Source organism: Trachurus japonicus, chromosome 13 (genome assembly GCF_045865225.1).
Source record: "Trachurus japonicus isolate A0001 chromosome 13, Traja_1.0".
Classification (NCBI taxonomy): domain Eukaryota; kingdom Metazoa; phylum Chordata; class Actinopteri; order Carangiformes; family Carangidae; genus Trachurus; species Trachurus japonicus.
Genome location: NC_140919.1, coordinates 14,077,511 through 14,092,265, shown reverse-complemented (window position 1 = coordinate 14,092,265; position 14,755 = coordinate 14,077,511). Strand labels below are relative to the sequence as shown.

At 42.5% G+C, this 14,755-nt stretch overlaps 2 protein-coding genes across 5 annotated transcripts in view; both read left to right on the top strand.

Annotated features, from left to right (window-relative positions):
• The window catches only part of sik3 (SIK family kinase 3), a 46,315-nt gene extending 43,966 nt beyond the window's left edge, over nt 1–2,349 (top strand). For all 4 annotated transcript variants that reach the window (XM_085794885.1, XM_085794888.1, XM_085794886.1 and 1 more), the window contains one exon: nt 553–2,349. The gene's annotated coding sequence lies outside the window, so the exon portion shown is untranslated. The remainder of the gene's footprint in view (nt 1–552) is intronic.
• Nucleotides 2,350–6,165: 3,816 nt separating this feature from the next.
• Nucleotides 6,166–14,549, top strand: tmem25 (transmembrane protein 25). The gene is made up of 9 exons (XM_085794884.1): nt 6,166–6,351; nt 7,380–7,497; nt 8,564–8,908; nt 10,093–10,383; nt 11,134–11,265; nt 11,407–11,440; nt 12,404–12,513; nt 13,592–13,675; nt 13,793–14,549. Exons 2-9 carry the CDS (start codon nt 7,419–7,421, stop codon nt 13,864–13,866), a joined length of 1,149 nt encoding a protein of 382 aa, XP_085651010.1. The 5' UTR covers nt 6,166–6,351; nt 7,380–7,418; the 3' UTR covers nt 13,867–14,549.
• Nucleotides 14,550–14,755: the final 206 nt, after the last annotated feature.

Sequence of the window (14,755 nt, the reverse complement as noted above, 5' to 3'; positions counted from 1 at the left end):
AATCGATAAATGTCATATTTTGATCAACATTACGTCTGAAATTAATGATGTTACCCATAAGCTGTGTAATAAGCGTAGAGTTAGTCTGTTGTTATGGAGAAATAAAGACTGAGACATCTTGACATCACTCGATGACATCACTACTTAACAGATCTTTATAATTTTGCCAAAATTTTGCCAAAAAAAATGAGCCGCCAGGGATGGTACCTTTTTTTATTATGCATTTTAAAGTGTTCGGCATGCAGGCTTGGAGATAAATGGACTGACACTAAAGGAGCATCATTGTATTTTATTGAGTCGTTCCTCTGAGATAAAAAAATCAAATAGTGAGGGTGCTGATAGCGGCCCCGGTTTGATTCCCCCCCAATGGCCCTTTGCTGCATGTCATTCCCCCTCTCTCTTCCTCCCCATTTCCTGTCTCTCTCAACTGTCCCATCGATGGAAGGCAAAAAATAAATAAAAGCCCCAAAGTATACTTAAATAAACAACAACAATTGAATAGTGGAGACCAAAGTGTTGACGGTGTTGTGTGTCCCTCCTGTCTTCCCGTAGGAACGGCGTCTCCTGTGTCCAGCGGTCCATATCAGCCATCCTGAGTTGTGTTGACTTGAGTTGAGCAGCAGCATCACGCCAAACCACCATCGTTTGCCCAAACTGGGGAGGGGGGTGGGGGGGCAACTCTTCTAACTCTACGTCCATCTGTCTGTCTCCATCTGTCCGTGGGAGGGCAGTCTGCGCGAGAGGGGGGAGAGGGAGGGGGGGGTCGACATCAGAGGGGTTGGGGGGAGTGGGGGTCAGGGGTTCAAAAGGTCAAAGTGCCAGCATCATTTTCCCGCACAGACATCCAGCATTCGTTTGTCTTCTGCTCTTTTTTCCTCCTACTTCCCGTCATCATCGTGGGTAGATCGGGGGGTTTCACTCCTCCCTCCTTCGACTCATCCCCCTTTCTCCCCCCTTTCCCCTCACCTCCTTACCTCCTTCTCCTTGCACACCTGGCCCCCACTTCACTCCCACATCCACATCTATTACCTGTTGGCATACGTCATCGTTATGTGCCTCATTGGCCAACAAATTGATAAACAGTCACATGGATCCAACAGACACACACACAGACACACACACAGACACACACTGCTGCCACAAACCCAAAGTATTCACATCAGAGTGTGTGTGTGTGTGAGTGTGTGTGTGTGTGTGAGCAGAAGGGGAAGGGTATCTATCTAACGAGGTTCGGTCTGCTCCTCCCTCTCTCTCTCTCCCCTCGTCCTGCTGACCTGCAGCAGATCATTCCGGGAGCGGGCTGAAATCTCCACGGCGACGGCCCCATCATGGCCGGTAGTTGGCGGTGGGTGTGGTGGGTGTGGTGGGTGTTTTTAGGTCAGGAGGCCTCAACTGGGCAACAAGCGCTCTCTCCAAAGATGGAGCTCAGTGACATCGCACAGGACAAACCAGCTCTCATTGTTTCTTGTTTTTTTGTTTTGTTTTCTTGCTCTGGCATTCATTTTCTTTTCTTTTTTATTTTCTTTTATTTTAAAAATTCATTTTTACGGCTAATGTCCATGAAGGCATTATGGTCAATATTGTTACTCTTATTGTTATTACTGTTTTCTGTAAAAGAAGTTTTATTATAATGGATATTATAACTATCATTATTATTATTATTATTATTATTATTATTATTATTATTATTATTAAAGGAAAAACAGTTCTGTGTTGCAAGGAAGACAACATTGTTCTTTGATTACTTAAGTAATTCTGCACTTTCGGTTCAAGCTATCCTCTCTCTGTCTGTTTCCACCCTCCTCACTGTCCCTCGCTCTCCGTCATGCTGTCTCCCTGCTTCCCTACTCCCCCCCCACTCCCACCCCTTCTCCATCCTTCTTCCTCCTTTCCCATGTCAGTGACAATGTATTGCATTGTGGGTAGTTTTACCAGACATTTGCTCCTTTCCTTGTACAGTGATGCCATGTATAGAACGCTATTGCAATTTCTGTATCAAACCTTTTTTTTTGTTGTTGTTTTTCTTTTGTGTTTTTTTTTTGTTACTTTTTTTTGTTTTTAGATGTTGTTGGGGAGGCTTTTTTATATCGGTATTGTTTATCATTTGTATTTTTGGATGTCTTCAAAGTGTTTTTTTCTTTTTGTTTTAATTTTCTTTTTGTTTTATGAATCTTTTGAGATTTCTAGCCAAAAGAGGACAGAGAGAAGAGAGACAGTGCTCTTTCTGTCTCGTAAAAAAAGATTGTTCTTATTTGTTTTAATATTATTATTATTATATCGAGACACTTGAATAAGAGGAGAGTAATTATTTTGTGTTGCTCTTAAAAAAAAAAGTATCATTTCAGTCGTTGATGTTGTTGTGACTGTCATTCTTGTTGATGTTGGGCCTGTTTTCTGTTTTTTCCGGGGTAGTTGCGGCGGCGGCGGCAGGCTATACAGGGTCAGGCTTCGGGGCTTTGTCTGGGTTGGTTCGGGTGCTAACAGAGACTCTTAAAAAAAAGAAGAAGATAAAGAAGAAGAAAAAAACAACATAAAAAGACAAAAAACGAGGGAATAACTTGTAAAATAGCTGACATATCATCCTGAACATCACAAGTGTGGAGACGGACAAACCCTCTTCTCTTTCTCTCTCTCTTTGCTGGCCCTCGCCTTTCTGCTGTGATCCTCCCACCACCTTTTATTGCATCGACTTCTGATCGGACGAAGCATTACCTGGCAACCAAGGAGGACTCTTCAACTACTATTACTTAACCGCCCTCTCCCTTTTTTTTTTTTTTTTACTTTAACTTATGTTGTTTCAGCGCTCCTTGCTTTTCCCTCCCCTCCCTCCCTCCCTCCCTCCCTCCCTCCTTCCCTTTTCCCTCCCAAAGCCTGAAAGGGATGAATCGGAGGAGACAACGGTTGCGTTTTTCACAGATGTTTTTGTGTTTTGGATCCTGTCTTAGTCGGATACACCTGGACACGCCTCCAAACCATAAAAGGGAAACATTTCAGGAGGTGACCAATAGGAAGGAATGGTTTTTTTTGTGTGTGTTTTTTTTTTTTTTAATCTTCCACGTCAGAGGAAATAATACAAGGTGGTGGTGGTCGGAGCGAGGCAAGGTGTGCCCACCTTAAACATGTCTACCAAGGTCTGTGCAGCCGCTAAAGCACAGCAGGATGGAGGCTACAGCACACTGGGGACCACAGCAGAGGATTGAACCCCCCCCCCTTTTTTTTTTCTTTTTACTGTTTTATTTTAAATTTTCTTTCATTATTTCCCTCTATTTATCCTCCCATATACTCTTCCCCTCCCTCCCTCCTCCCTGCATATTGAGTCTATAACTGGCCAGCAACAAGAGACTGGTGCAAAGAATATAGCTCCACTTATGTGTATGTGTTTTTTAATACTGGCCGGACGTCTCACAGTACCCGGCTGCATGGTTGACTTCTTTTTGTTTTTGCTATATGCATCTATCTGAGAGCTGTAGATGGTGTCACGCAGCAGCACCTGTGGTTTCCATTCACAACCGTGTCACTTCCTGTTTACCAGCGTTCACTCTCACCGGTGACGTTATTCAGCTTTAGTAACAGAGCTATAAAAAAAGAAAAGAAAAAAGAGTGGACATGCATTTTCTGTTTCTTGATTTAAAAAAAAATCAGTTTATGTCTCATTGGGAAGAAGCTTTTCCTTATTTCATCAAACTTCACCCCGCTGCTCATTTATTCCTCTTTCAGATCTTCCCCTTACTGTTTTTTCTCTCATTGTTTACAACAAGCCAAAACTGAGATCTGGAGGAGAATGAACTGAGCTCTTTTTATTTTTTTGGGGGGTGGGGTGGGAGTTTGTGTGGAGGAAACGGCTGCGATGGAAGACATCGCATGACTCCATCGTCCCACGACAGGATAGAAACACTAAAAAAAAAAAGAAAAAAAGAAAAGGTAAAGAAAGACCAGAGGCTCCGCTGTGTCTGACACCGTGACCAGCGCCGGGGGCTGTTGTTTCAGATCTTCTTGTGAAGGGGAGGGGGGAAGGAGCAGAGGCGCACAGGAAGGGACAAGCTCCAGTGAATGGAAATCACAGCGCACGATTGGGAGGAGAGAGCTGCCTCACACACATCTGCCCCGATCAGACTGAACTACCCCCCTCCTCTCCTCCCCCTCTCCTCTCCTCTCCTCCCCCACCAGGTTTCTTTTCCTGTCTTGACTCTTCTATACCATCCCTGACTTCTGTCTTTACTCCTCCACCCCTGCCTCTCCCTCCTCAGCAAGCCAGCTCTCTACTCCACTCCTGTTTTTAGGTTCTTTTTTTTTGTTTTGTTTTTTTGTTTTCTATTGGTTCATTTTTGTCTGTTTTTTTTTGTTTTTCCTTTTCTTTTTTTTTGTTTTTACGTTTATTTCTGTTGAGTACAAAAATACTAAAGTGCAACAACAATGATTAAAAAGAATATCAACCAAACTGAGATGAATAAATAAATATATATAAATAAAGAAATAATTTAAAAAGGACATGACTTTGCGTGTCTTTGTTAACCTGGAAGCAGTGTGAGCTTTTACACAGTGTAACATTTGTGTTGAACATAGATGCTGGTGTGTGACAGCGGGGAAACCTTGTCTGTGCTCTCTAGTGGACAAACTGTGAAGCTGCTTTCACACTTTTCTCCCTTGTGTCTTGTGTGTGTGTGTGAGTGCATGTGTTGACATTGTTTCCTGCAGTTGTGTCTTGTGTCTTCTTTGAACAGAGAAGCACAAACCCGGCTGGGAACGGAGTTGGCGCCATTTTTTGGTGTTGTTTTTGCAGGTTTATCTGTGCCCTAAATATAGGCTACTACTGGTGTGAAAAGATCAACGACCTCCAACCCACTCTGGTTCTGCTCTGCGTCCTGTCACTTGTTTCAATACACTGACATCAATATATGTACGTACGTATGTGCAAAAGGCTGATATCTGATGATAAATGGGTCATCTGCTGTCAGTCACTCTATAATTAAATTGAGGTGGTTTGCATTTCACAGCTGAGTGGCCCTCGTGTCTGATGGAGAACTGACAGGAAGTAGCTCTAATTGTTGAATTAATACGGCTGCACCTTTTTTTTTCAAAGTGATATAAAATAATGCACACACAAAAAAAAACTACCAGATTAGATTATAGTATAAAAGAATAACAAGACCAAGGTCAGATCTGTGTGTGGTTGTGTCTGCGGTGGATGTTTGCTGTCTGTGTGTGTGGATTCCTGTGGGAAATATTTAGAGTTTCATCCAGCAGGTTTAGAGACAGGTGTTACCAGTCCTGTCAGTGGAGAAGTGTGTGTGTGTGTGTGTGTGGCATCAATTACATTTACTGATGCAACGCTGCCTTTAAAGAGCCTTCAACATGGAGCTTGTTTCTTCAGCTCATTATAGGACGAAACGTTTCCTTGCATTTCATTGACCTTGTTCCAAAGAGTATTTTTAAACTCCAGGATCATAATTTTAATGTTTTTACTCCTCAAAGATCCCAAACAATATGTTTTTATTATGAATAAATTCAATGAAAAACTAAAAATGCATGTTTTTGATTGAGAATTGTACTCAATATATAATTCCCATTGTGAAATAACACCTTTTCTCAGAGCTTGTTTCTTTTGTCTGTCTTTTGGCTGCAGTGCTCTGTGAGCTGCTGCTCTGGTCTGAACAGCTGCACTGCGACTGCAGCACAGGCTCTTCCAGTCCGAAGTAACAGAGCTCAGACAGCGTGAGTGTCAGTCAGCCTCTGTTTTTTATCAGGGCTGACTCCCAACAAGCTGTGTGATGGACAGAATCTATGGATGAGTTTGTTTAGATGCCTTTATCTGACAGTTTACCCCTCGTCCATCCTCCAGAAACCTCCTCCAATCCCCTGGTAGAGACTGTGACAGATTGATCTCTCCCTCTCCTCTCCCTCTCCATCCTCTCCTCCTTTAACCTGCCTTCACCCTCTTCCTTTTCCCCTTGCCCTCTATCTCCTCAGCTGCCCTCCCTCTCCTCCTATTCTTCCTCCCTCTCCTCCTCCTCCTCCATCCCTCCTTCTCACCCTCTCGGAGTGGCGACAGCGTGACTGCCTGCGTCAGCCAGCACTACCAGCCCCTTGCCAGCGAGTGAACGCTGCTACTGGAGCTGCTGCCGAATAGCCTATACCCTGCAGAGAGCTTTGTGTGTGTGCGTGCGAGTGTGTGTGTTTGTGTGTTTCAGTGTGTGAGTGTACGCAGATGGGAAAGCAACTGAGTCAGGGAGGGCTGCCTCTCATCTCTCTGTGCTGTTATCACCATCCTTCACTCTCCCTCCTCTCCTCCTCCTTCGCTGCCATGGAGCTCCAGCAGGCTGAATCACAGCAGCGTCTGCAGAAAGGGCTGAGGTAATGACTGCGTGTGTGTGTGTGTGTGTTATGTATAGGCTTTCTTCTCTGTATTTAAGTGCACACATCTGTACTGAAATGCCTGCATGCAGCCTTGCAAAGCGCAGTGTGTGTGCAATGTGTGTGTGTGTATGCAGATCTACACTGTAATACAAAGCCCCTTGCCGCCTTTTAAATTACCCTGAATGTCAGTGCAAAGCAAACAGCCTCAGCCTGAGTGCAAAGAGCTGTAACACCCTCTATCATGTAATTGTCTTGACTGATTGTCCCCTTTGTGTGTAGAATTATCTGTGTTTCCTTGTCGACTCAGTTCCTGCTTTCGTCCGAGGTTCTCACACTCATCACATGACCCAGATTGCAAGAAAGCACAAGACATAACCATCGACCTGACTCATTCCTGCCCTTTCCTGCACTTGCTGTATGAATGTGTGTGTGTGTGTTTATGTGTGCATTTTCACCAGGCCTGTAAATGTTTAATGTTGTTGTGATGAGGCAAGTCTGCAAATCAATGCTGGTGATTGAAAGATGAGAGGCTTGGCGTGTCTTTGTTGCATTGCTTTATATGTTTGTTTCATTTTTTCCCCCACCCATTAGAGCCCTAAGTGTCTTCAATAAGAGGAGTTCAATTGAATCACAAACTAAATCCTTTGCCCTCGTATTCCCACAGTGGAGTAGAGTCATTGTTTATGTTTTGCAATATCTACAGTATCTCTTGAGGCTGCTGCAGGTGGCTCCTTGTGATGAACAAGCTCGATCTAATTACAGAGTTTGCATGTTGCAATGAAAACTGACCACATCTGTGAGCTCTTTAAAGTGAGGGAGTAAATAAAAGAGCACTCCATTGATTTAGCATCACACTCTCCGTGATGAAAAGCTTCAAAACCTGAAGTTAAACCATTCTTGTCAGAATCGGGTACATTCCCTACGATGCATTGTGATGAGGACAGATTATAACCCTAGTTTGTTTCCCACTGTTAAGTATGTTTTTTATTTTTCATGCTCACAATAGTTATTTCTTCTCAATGCAGGTAGAAGTGTGTGTGTATGCGGTGCTCCACTGGGCCGCTATGGAGCGTGTGTGTCTGAGGAGGTGGGCATCGGGCTCAGCCGTCGTGTTCCTTCACACACTGGCTTTATCCTGGACAGGTGAGACACACAGCTGTGATCAGGACTCATTCAGCCATAATCGAGGAGGAGGTTATTCCACTGCACTTATTTTAATAATGATAATAACAATAGGTCACTCTAACCCATCTTAGAAATGGTCTGCACTTACACACCGCTTATCCAGTTCAGTCTCAGACACTACTTAAAGTGCCTTACTTTCCACATTCATCCATACATTGGCGGATTAGACCTCAGAGGCAAAGGACACTTTACAAAAAAGACAACTCATTTTAAATAAAATGTCCTATTGGGTTGGATTAAAACTTTAAAAACATTGACGTTGATATAATTCAGAGGCCTGCTGGAGATTGTCACTCACGTCTATGTTCTGAAAATGAAGGATCTGGTAAGCTTTACTAGTTTTAAATAAAGACTTGAACCAGCAGTGCATTAAATATGTATTTGATATCTATACTGTATATATATTTGTTTGTGAAAAACTCACACATATACACACATCACAGACTGTAGGGGCTGAAAACTGGAGAAAGAGCTAGCTTACTGTCTCCAAGCTGTTTTTCATGTTTACACTTTGGATTTTATACCAGTCAAACAAATAAGACAAAAAAAATTGATTGTTCCTAAGAGGTGCTAATAGGTAGTTTTTTTTTGTTTTTTTTTAAACAACTTTTGCACATAGCCCGACTAGCTGTCTTTGGGCTAAGCTTGCTGGCTTACTTGCATCGTACGAGTAGTAGAGAGACTTCATAATTAAAGGGGAACTATGCTACATTTTTACCTTAATTAAAAGCTTTGGAGTAATTGTGATGGTTAAATAAATGGCCGAGACGAGAGCTGGGACACCGGGTCGGAGATACTGATCTTGCAAGATTGGTTTTTGGCCGAGAGACGCTATGTGGAAGACAGAGAGCCACCGTTCTCCCTAACAAGTTGCAAGTCATCTATTTAACCATCACAATTACTCTGAAACTGTCTAATTAAGGTAAAAATGTAGCATAGTTAAGCTAAAAATCTTGAATAGTTCCTCTTTAAGCCCTTTAATGTTGTAATAATGTGCTAATAACAGCAACACCTGCACCCACAGGTACGATTGAGCCCGCCCCCAAGATTGACGGATGGCACCGGGGATTACTGACGATGCAGGAGAACACAACGCACCGGTTCAACTGCCAATCAGATGGCTGGGATCCCCGGGCCCCTCCGATGCTGACCTGGTACCTGAACGGCGTGCCGCAGAGAGCGCCAGCGCCCAACCGCGGGCGCCTGGTGATGACATCAAGGGAAGACTCTGAGGTCATGAGGCCACGGACCAATCACAACAGCACCTTCTCTCTGCATGCCAGGAAGTGGGACAGGGAGCTGGTGTGTGTCGCCTCCAATCCCCGCACAGGAGAGAGCTACAACGCCACAGTCACACTCAACGTCCAGTGTGAGTCAGTGTGAAATGTTTCAGGATTATTACAGGGTGCAAATTTTTTTTCTTAAAGGGATAGTTCAACATTTTGGCAAATCCCTATAGTTTTAGGAGTAGGTTTGTTACCTTTAATTGTCGGTGCAAGCTATTTTTAGAATGGTGGAGCAGAGCCGTGAGCTTGTGGACAAGTTGTGACCTGCACAATCACCACGCTATGAGATAAAATAATGGAACGTTACGAGACAGAGTTGTTTTCGAGCTAAATTCATGTAAAACCGCTGATGCCCGGAAGTTTTTTGGCAAGCAGTCTCTGCATTTCCCTCTAAAACAATTCTGTCTCATAACGTTGTGTTATTATCTCATAGCGTGGTGAATGTGCAGGTCACAACTTGTCCACCAGAGCGTTTTTGAGTTGTTGGATTGTGTATTTGATGAGTTTGATGAGGGAAACCAAGAAATCCCATGAGCCTCCATAGCGTAGCTCTGAGCAGCTCGTGGCTTCTAAAAATAGCTTGCACCGAACCTTCTGCTAAAACTATAGGGCAGGGGTCTTTAATGTTTTTCAGGCCAAAGACCCCAAACTGAATAGAACAGAATAGAATAGAATAGAATAGAATAAACTTTAATGTCCCACAGGGGAAATTTGTTGTGGACTCAGTGCATGGTAAAAAAGCTGCCTTAATATACATAAAATACATCAATGACAGATGGAGAGATAAAGCAGGGACCCCTACTATATTAAAAAAAAAAAGTGTATTATATTAAACTGGGTCCAGTGCCATGTATAAACAAAACTTGATATTGTGCATTCAATACTAAGCTATTCAAATAATACACAGCTTCATAATTCATGTTTTTTTTTTTAATGTTCAAGGTACAGTTAGTAGGGCGGCCATGCTTCTGCCATTTATAAACAAACCTTGTTAACTGATACCAATGCTGATATCAACTGCATGATAATCATGCACACAAGCTATTCAAATTGACTTTTTTATTTGAAACATAAATGTGGAAACTAAAAGATAAAAAACATTGTCTACTCAACCAAAAATTCCACGACCCCCCAGGGGTCACAGACCCCCTGTTGAAGACCTCTGCTCTAAGGATTATGGCTATGGGCCAATTTGCCAAAATGTTGAACTATCCCTTTAATATGCTCAATATTACAAAGTGAGTGTCTCCTCTCCTCTGTCTCCCAGTCCAGCCAGAGATCCTCAGGGTGAACGCCCACTACAGTGAAACCTCAGACCCGGGCCTCTCCCTGGTCCTCTTCGCCTTGGTCCGGTCCAACCCGCCGGCCACCATCACCTTCGTGGACCAGAATGGGCAGTTGGTAGCCAACACCTCGGACTTCCTCATCCTGGACTCCCGGAGCTACCCCTGGCTGACCAACCACACGATGAGGGTGTCGCTCAGCAGCCTATCAGGGAATATCTCGCTGAACGCCAGCAACAGCGTGGGAACGGTGCAGAGCAACCTCACATTAGCAGGTCAGGGAGGGTGAAAGGCAAAGGAATGAAAATAGATATCAATCAATATGCTATCATGCTTATGTAATCAGTGAATACAAAAAGTTTCCTAAACAACAAATTACTCCTTTAAAGGAATAGTTCAACATTTTGGCAAATTGGCCCATTGCCATAATCCCTATAGTCATAGCAGTAGGTTCGTTATCTTTAATTGTGGGTGCAAGCTATTTTTAGAACGGCGGAGCAGAGCTGCGAGCTGCTCAGAGCTACACTACGGAGGTTAATGGGATTTCTTGGTTTCCCTCATCAAACTCATCAAATACACAATCCAACAACTCCACAACGCTCTGGTGGACAAGTTGTGACCTGCGCATTCACCACACTATGAGATAATAACGTAATGCAGAGACTGCTTGCCGGAAAACTGTCCCTGAAGGCAACGCGCATCAGTGGTTTTGCATGAATTTACCTCTAAAACAACTCTGTCTCGTAACGTCACGTTATTATCTCATAGCGTGGTGAATGTGCAGGTCGCAACTTGTCCAGGAGAGCGTTTTGGAGTTGTTGGATTGTGTATTTGATGAGTTTGAACCAAGAAATCCCATTAGCCTCCGTAGCGTAGCTCTGAGCAGCTCACGGCTCTGCTCCACTGTTCTAAAAATAGTTTGCATTGACAATTAAAGGTAACAAACCTACTGCTAAGACTATAGGGGTTATGGCAATGGGCTAGTTTGTCAAAATGTTGAACTATCCCTTTAACTCTCTCTCCAGAGTTCCTGCAGTCCCGAGTGGAGGTGCCTATGCTGGGGATCGTGACCGGGGGAGCTATGGCCTTCATGGCCCTCCTCATCCTCAGTCTCATAGTTCTTTGCCTCATGCAAAAAAACAAAAGCAAGATCATTGGTGAGACTGCAGTGTGTGTGTGTGTGTGTGTGTGTGTGTGTCTCTGTGTGTGTGTGTGTGTGTGCGCTGTCAGCAAGTTACCTAGAGGAACGTGTAATGCTTATTCATCAGGATGACACATCTCTTTGTGTTACGTTTCAGACGAGCCGGTGGAGATTCTGATGACCAAGAAAAGGTAAAGAAAGTGATCAGACTTCTGACATTAGATATTGAAAAACAAGCAAAGTAATGGAGTAAATCCTCTCACAAAATGCTGCATAAACATTGTTGCAGATGCACAATGAGACAGAAAGTTTTGCTTTACCTTTTAATCAGAAAGTGGTGATTCATTACTTGCTTTAGGTGCTGGAGTCTTCAGCTGAGATATTATAAGTAACTCTGTAGCACTGTCATTACTGGGTATTAAATATGTAGGCCTACCTACCTTTAACTGGCTGTTCGCTCATATTAGCAAAAGGGGAGGAAAATAGCTTTGTCGTCAGGGGTGATGACGTCCCTGTGAGGTTGCTAGGCAACCACCAGAGATACCAAGAAGCGCATGCACAAGGCCAAGAAATCAGGGTGCTGCTGGTGGGTGGATTTTTATTACTGTTGGACGTGGCAGGTTAGGTGTTTCTGTTATTTATGCTAAGCTAAGCTAACCATATGCATACAGTGGTTATGAGCAAGGAAGGACAGGTTTTTATAAATTTTTGGTGTATTGTCAGTTTATAAATTGTGTATATCATTGCCTGTTTCCATTAAATAAATAATAATTCAAAAAAAAAAAAAAGAAAGGGCAGATTTTTATTCCCCAAAAATGTTGACCTGGTCCTTAAATGTGTCCCATTATGTTCTGCAGGACATAGCCTACTGAAGACACAGGGCCTTAGCATTAAAATGCTGTATTATACATAATCATATCCACATGTCACTTTAAAGAAAAAAAGGAGAAAGAAATGTCTTTTATTTTAAAAGTAAGTTGTAATGTAATCATTAACTCACCTTCCTTTCTGTGACAGCACTTTGACAGCAAGGTGTCACTGACAACTTCCATCTCAGCACATCAGAGGACTGACAGGAAAACACTGATGAAAGCATTTTTTGTCACCTCGGTGTCCAAGTTTGATATCTCTCCTTCATATTTCCCTGTGCACAGTGAATCTGCCAATCTGAAGACAGAGAAAGCTGATATGAAGATCATCCCCAGAGAGAACATGTCTCTGCCTGCCAACATGCAGCTCAACGACCTCAGCACTTTGAGAAAAGGTAAGACCTCGCCTCCCTGTAATAGGATACACATAAGTAACACTATCCATTATGGTAGGAAATGCCATCAGTGCTGGTCTTGAATGCTGCACAAAGTTTAGTCGGGCTTGGATTTGTAATATGCACCATATGTTACTGTTTAATTCATATTCCTAAATAAATTTGCATTAAACAATTACTCAATATAGCTGATCACTGGAGGCCTACAACAAATTACCAAACACATGGCTGGATCACTTCATCAGGGGTTGATCCAGCCATGTGTTTTGGTAATGCATATACATTGACATAGATATTAATATTTGCCCTGTTTCACTTTGTGTGCCTTTGTGCACTGTGATATCCACGTGTTACACTGCAAAAATAGAAAATTTAAATGAAATCCAGCATTCAGAATATGAATAATATGAAGTAGAAATGTGAGCAGAATCAAATAAAGTCAAGTATTGAAAACTCAACTGAATTAAAAACTCATAAAACTGACTCTACGCGGGCTCACTGGTTCATATATTACTGTTGCACTTGCAGCCACTTTGTTTTTATAGTGTTGTAAATGTATAGTTATGGAAAATAAAACTGTAGAAATACAAAGTATTAAAACATTTTGAATTAATGCACTTTAACGCTGTTGTACATATGCAACAGCTTAGGTAACACTTTATTTTATATATAGTTTACAAATAATATCCCTTAAAAGAACTGACATGCAGATGTAACTTCATCTGGAAAACAGAGTCCGATGATGATGGGAGATATATAGAGATCCTAGAGGAGCGTTTATCTGTGATGGATGCAGCTGAAAGTGACTTGAGCGGCAATAACAAATGCGACGCTTCAGGATTCAGTGAAAAATGATACATCAAGGCCAAACAGAGCTATTATCTGACCCTGTACTCTATCATCCCTCACACTGAGGTGATCTACGAAGGATCCAAAAGAATGAAAGAAACCAGTCTCCTAATCAAATGAATGAATACATAAATGAAAGTAAATATGTTTGGTAAAAACTATCCCTATGGACATTTTTTTATTTTGCATCCTCTCATGTTCTCCAATTTTCCTGGATCTCTTCTCGTAGCTCGAGAGGCTGCCCAGCAGAACTGTGTGGGAGAGAAGAAGGAAGAGGAGGAGGAAGATCTGTCTTTAGCCTACGCCGCCAGAGGTCAGGGAAATACATTTAGATACTGCTGTTTTTTTTATATATATTATTATTATTTATACTTGAGTTAAATGTAGCTTTAAGTCAGTGTTTTATTGTTCCTTTTTGGATGATTCCCAGGTTTTGCCAGGTACCCGATGGTGGGCTACATCTACAAGGTGAACAGCACAAGCAGCGAGGAGATCTGGCTCTGACTTACCTCAAAGTTAACACACGCAGGCCGGCGTACAGTACATGCATGCAAAACTGCTTCCAACAGTGCAGCTGTCCGACTAGGAAACTCCAGAACAACTGCCAGCCAGTTCAGCCATTCATCCATCATCCGTCCATCAAAGTCAATCACCTTCGAGCTGGACCGGGGATGACCAGCAACCACAGGCTATGTTGTTGTTGTTGTGGTTGTCGTGAAGCTCGTCTCAGTCTCTGGACCCACATGTCAGCATCAACACACTCAAATGTGAGTTTTAATGTCTACAAAAAAACCAAACTGTCCATGTTTGTGTCTCTCTGAATAGACTATAACACTGCTAATGTGTCTTCTCATCGATGCAAAGTATGACGTCTACATAAAAATGCTCCTGTGATGAGATGTTTTGACATGATTTCCTCCTGTAACCACCATGCTCATAATAACCTCCCTGTCCTCCCTGTTGCATTATGGGAATGCATTAAATGTTCTATGCTAACACCAGAATGTCCAGGATAATGTACTGTATGTGAGATTTTACATATTGAATGACCACGAATACCTAAACAAGGTGGTCCATAATTATAGAGTATGTATTTGTATATGGACATGCAACATGTCGTGTACTGTATATTTGTATGCATATGCATATGTGTATAAAAGAGGACGTCTAATAAAGATAATATGGAATTTAATGTAAGTAAATGATGTGACTATGGGCTGTGGTTTCATTAGCGCTCACCAGGGGGCGCTCTATAGTTGATTTATACCCTGGGAAACATCATGGAGGAGGATGATGTGTGTTGTTCGCATGGTGCTGAGGATGAGTGTGTTGCGTGATGGTGAAGGCACTGTTTTTTTAGTTGTTAGTTTTATGTTTTTTTTTTCTTAAACTG